The sequence below is a fragment of the Galeopterus variegatus genome, unplaced genomic scaffold (genome assembly GCF_000696425.1).
Source record: "Galeopterus variegatus unplaced genomic scaffold, G_variegatus-3.0.2 Scaffold4710, whole genome shotgun sequence".
NCBI classification, from domain to species: domain Eukaryota; kingdom Metazoa; phylum Chordata; class Mammalia; order Dermoptera; family Cynocephalidae; genus Galeopterus; species Galeopterus variegatus.
In genome coordinates, this window is record NW_007730821.1 from 145,261 (window position 1) to 149,967 (window position 4,707).

Genomic DNA, 4,707 nt, shown 5'->3' on the forward strand with positions numbered 1-4,707 from the left:
GACAAAAAAAAAAAAAAAAAAGAAAAGAAATTTATTTAGGGCCGGCCCGGTGGCGCACTGCTACAGTGTGCTGCTTGGGAAGCGCGGCAGTGCTCCCGCCGAGGGTTCGGATCCCACATACAGACCAGCCGCTCACTGGCTGAGCGAGATGCGGGAGCAACACCGAGGGTTGCGATCCCGTTGCCAGTCCCGGTCCGGTATGGGCGCGACACTGAGGGTTGCGATCCGTTGCCAGATATGAAAAAAAAAGACAAAAAAAAGGGAAAAAAAAGAAGAAAAAAAACAGTGCCAAGGTTGAGAAACCCAGGTGTAGACCATCACCAGCAAGAAGGGAAAAGACCTGCAATTGGATTAACCTCTAAGGGAACCCCATGCTGGCAACAACCTTCCCACTCTAGTCCCAGCCCCAGGTGCTCCGGCCTAAAGAGCCCATCAGGGGATTTCAGGGATTCTGTTGCATTATTACCATTGAATGCTCAGTTCTCTCCACAACCTGGAAATCTCTGCTGAGCTGCCTGGTCTTGGGAAAAGCTGAGCAAATGATTGAGGCTGATAGCCAGTTACTCAGAAGAGATTTTTTTCTACCTCCCAGGAAGGGAGGATTGGACTCACCCTAGGATCCCTTGAAAGGGATCAGTAAAGGCTCTGGGAGGACCAGTTTTTCTATACCTTCTCAACAGTGCTGGTGCTGAAGGTTGCACAAGCAGCCTGTGAAACCTGGTCCCTCCTGGAGGCACTCATAACCACAGGCCCTCCTTCAGCCGCATCTCCAGCAGGTGATCCTGCAGTTCCACTTTACCTCCTAAAAGCATCCTTTAGCAACCACCAAAGAAAGCAGCCCCCTGACCCCAAAGACAAGAGCAGAGCCTGGGAGCCACTCTGAGGGCCAACCAGTTACATTTAAGCCTCAACTACCCAGAGCATCAGGCCCAGTAATGAGAAAGGATATTTTATCCTTAAAAATGTCTGGATACAGCATGGACAGTAAGTCTCATGCAGCTTCTGCAGAGAAAAGTTCAAAATAATCTGCTATTAAAGAGCAAGGATAGTTTTGACATTTTCACCAAGCTAATGGTCTACACAGACAAATCGCATGAAAGGGCGCTGTGTTCTCAATCCACTCAGACGTGGCCTGTGAGAGAAGAAATAGGCTCGCTCCTCAAAGAAATATTGGCTGCTCCTCACACCAGCCTGAAACTGCTTCCTGGGTTCTTCACATAGAATATTCCTATCAAAACTAAAAAGGAAGAGAATTTTGTCTGATGGATGCTATGGGCCACTCTGGGTTATGGTCAACCTTTAAACTTGAAAACCAAGATTTCATCTTTTCGAGGGGCACCCGGACCAGGAAGGTCCAGGCATCCCAAAAAGAGAGGCCCGTAGTTTCTGCCCAGTCACTAATCTTTCAAGGGGGGATTCCCATCTCCCTTTGTGGGCAAAAAAGTCTAGTGGGGTTTCTACCTTTTAACAATTTTGTCTACATGTAATTCTTTTAATCTTCAGAAAGCACTTAACATGGAAATTCTGGCCAAAGACCCTTGTCTCTTGTAATGCACCGCAGAGTGAAATATACCAAGCAAGCTCCGTGGAGCAAACGTCAGTCCTAAATCACATTTACTGAGCACTGACCACGTGCCAGGAGCAATGCTAAGTGCTTCCTATGGACACACCTTGCTTAATTTCAGGAATAGTAACCCCATGAAGTAGGGCCTGTCGACATATTCATGTTGTCCGTGAGAACGCCAGGCTCAGAGAGGTTCAGTGACTTGCCCCAGGTCACTCAGCTGAGGAGGGGCAGAGCTGAGATGTAGACCTCAGCAGCCTGGTTCCAGACGCACATCCCTAACCAGTCCACTGCACAGGGTCACTCCATTCTGGTACCCTGGTCTGTGACCAAGGGCCATGTAAAAGAGGGAGGCAAAGCAAGAAAGGAGGGGCTTCCAACAATAAAAGTTTCATGGCATTTCACTGCTACCATCACTGCATTTCAGACCAGGACCTCTCCTCTCGCCACTCTGTGACACTACTCCTTGCCATCCTTTCCATGATGTGTCCCAAAAAAACCTTCCCTAAGTATGGTCCTTCTCCTGGGATTTCAAGGAGAATTCGCCTGGTTTCAGTGTCCAGGTGCCCCAAGCTCTGAATGCAGTGACACCCGTGGGGAGATGAGGGTGTCACTGTGAGAAGGGATCCAAGACAGCATCTGGGAGCAACCCACAGCCGGCCAGTTGGGCTTTGACACAGACTGGTGAAGGGAGGGCTGCCGGCCGCTGCCTACATGGACTCAAAAGGGAGAGGAACTCTCTCGCGTGGGGCTTATCAGCAACTAGTCAAGTTTTTAAGACAAGCTCAGCTGAGCAAATGGTCTAGAATCAAAACATTTGGAAGGAAGGAAAAGGTCAACCCCATTGTCCATTAAAAACTATCAAGGTGGCAGCTCTTGCTAAGGGGGACAGCCGTCCAGCCAGCCCTCATTTGTCTTCCAAATACATGTGCTCGCCAAATGGAAGGCCAGCGAATTCACAACTGGAAGAGCCCAGGTGGGAAGCAGAAAGCGGATCCCAGGAGGTCAAGCTGACGACGGAGCTCCCTGCCCACACACACCTAGTGACCCGCGTCCCCACAGACACACGCTCGCACGCACCCTCGGCTGACAGGGACCAGAGCTGGGCAGTGCCCGAGGGATGAGAACTTTGCCTGGCTGTCCCTTCTTTGTAGGGATGGGGAGAGGGGAGTGATTTCTGGGGTGGAAGCCATCTGCCTCCTTTCAACTCTCACTCCCGGGGAAGCGACAGCAGAAGCTGCAGGGCAGGTGAGGGGCTTGGAGAGCCGCTGCCAGCCCATACGCTGAGCACAGCAGGGTTTGGCCGAGCCTGGTGCCCAGGGCTTCCCACACCCCCAAGCCCCTTCCCAGATGAGAGGCACACACAGCCAGCAAAGTCCCAGAGAGGCACCCCACACAGCTCTGCCCAGGATGGGGGTGCTTGGTGAGTGCTGCTCAGAGACACCCCAATCTCCTCCCCTTCTGGGGTCCCCCAGGACCCAGCGTTCCCCCTCCCCTTTTTGGCCAACCGCAGAGTCCAGCGGGTCCCCCGGCCAGCGACGTCGTGGGAGAATCAGTAAGTCAATGCCACATAAACAAGAAGGCGTTTGCCACCAACACCGGAGCATCTAGTTTCTCAGGAGGTCCCCACAAGCTGTCACACCGCGCCCGCAGGAGTTGCTGCCCAATTGTCAACTTCAACCTGACAGCGGCCGCCAAGCATCCCCGCCCGCCCCCACACTTACACCTCTGCCTTCGCCACCTGTCTGGGTGCCGGTGTCCTCCGTGCCCAGACGTGGCGCGTCTTCTGCTTCCTCAGTCTCTGCAATTCCTGCTTCCAGCCCCAGCCTCAACCTCTTCTCCTCTGGAGGGGCATCGTCTTCCTCCCTCCTCGGCCGGCCATCCCTGCCTCTGAGCTTGCCCGTGTCTTCGGGGCTGCCTGATGGGCTGGCCATGGTTCCAGCGGGGCTCTGCCTGCACTCCCGATGCCAGCGGCCTCTCCGCGGGAGCCGGGGCTGGTGAGCGCGGGCTCGGTGGGTCCGCGCGGCTCGGCTCGCGGCTGGGCTTAGCGAGCTGGGGATGCTCCGTGGACCACTCCTGTCTCTCTGCCGCCCTCTGCTGGCTGCTCGCGCGCACCGCGGCCACCCCGGGACGAGGCCTGCGCGGGACTCACCTGCCGGATGGACGAAGCGGGTGCTCTCCCCCAACAAGCCCAGGGCCAGACCCGCTCTGGCAAAGCCCTGCCCCCCCGGCCAGGTCGCACCTCGATGGCCTCCGTGCCCAAGGAAGGGAGGAGAGAAGGGGCGCCCGGGGAGGAGGGACATCAGCAACGTGCATGCACCTTGGTCTTTGGGTCTATTCTGCATCTTGAGTGATTTGGAGGTGGCCGAAAACTGAGGCTGTTCAAAACACAGCGGAAATTCAGCCTGGAGGATGACTTTCTTCACGCAAGGGCACCGTCTTTGCATCAGCTATCAACAGATATTTACCGAGTGTCACTATGGACCGAGCATGGTGATAGGGGAGGGAGATATAACGGTGGACATGACAGGCATTTTCTCTCCCCCGTGGAGCTTGGTGCCTGCAGAAAGGAACTGAGGATGAACCTCATCAACAGGGCAAAGGGCTTCAAAGGAGAAGTCTTGGGTGCATGGCAGCCTAAAGAAACAGGAGCCTCAGCAGGTCACGGGGCTGGGAGAGGGACACTAGCAGGAACATCATGCTAGAAGTGACAACTGAGAGGAGATGCACCAAAGAGTTGTTCTCAGCCAGGTGAAGGGCGTTCAGGCAGAGGGAACAGCTCGTGCAAAGGCCCATAGGCTGGGGAAGAGCCACCAAGAAGGGCTGTGGGGCTGGAGCATAGTAAACGAGGGGAGAGAGTCATGGTGGGCAGACAGACCAGCAGGGTGAGACAAGATAGAGGACCCCAGCAGGCCCCCAGCATGGTCACAGCAGATGGGCAAAGGTAGGAGTCTTTGAGAAATATTTTGGACTGATTCATTGTTAGCTCTGAGTCAGCCCAGCATTCACCCTGGCATCAGTACGGGGCTTCTTCCTGGTCTGTGTGGTGAGCTGAACCAGGAGGAATCTTCTGGACATTGAAGTGTCATTCCCAGATCCCAGGGCAGGCTGAGTGAGCATCAGCAGGCTCCTGGCCCACCCCA

At 54.8% G+C, this 4,707-nt stretch overlaps 1 protein-coding gene across 1 annotated transcript in view; it reads right to left on the bottom strand.

Annotated features, from left to right (window-relative positions):
• LOC103603626 (bcl-2-associated transcription factor 1) overlaps nucleotides 1–3,867 on the bottom strand; it is an 11,184-nt gene extending 7,317 nt beyond the window's left edge. The window contains 3 exon segments of the mRNA XM_008588179.1: nucleotides 3,289–3,513; nucleotides 3,560–3,595; nucleotides 3,598–3,867. Coding sequence (XP_008586401.1) covers nucleotides 3,289–3,513; nucleotides 3,560–3,595; nucleotides 3,598–3,867 — 531 coding nt within the window.
• Nucleotides 3,868–4,707: the final 840 nt, after the last annotated feature.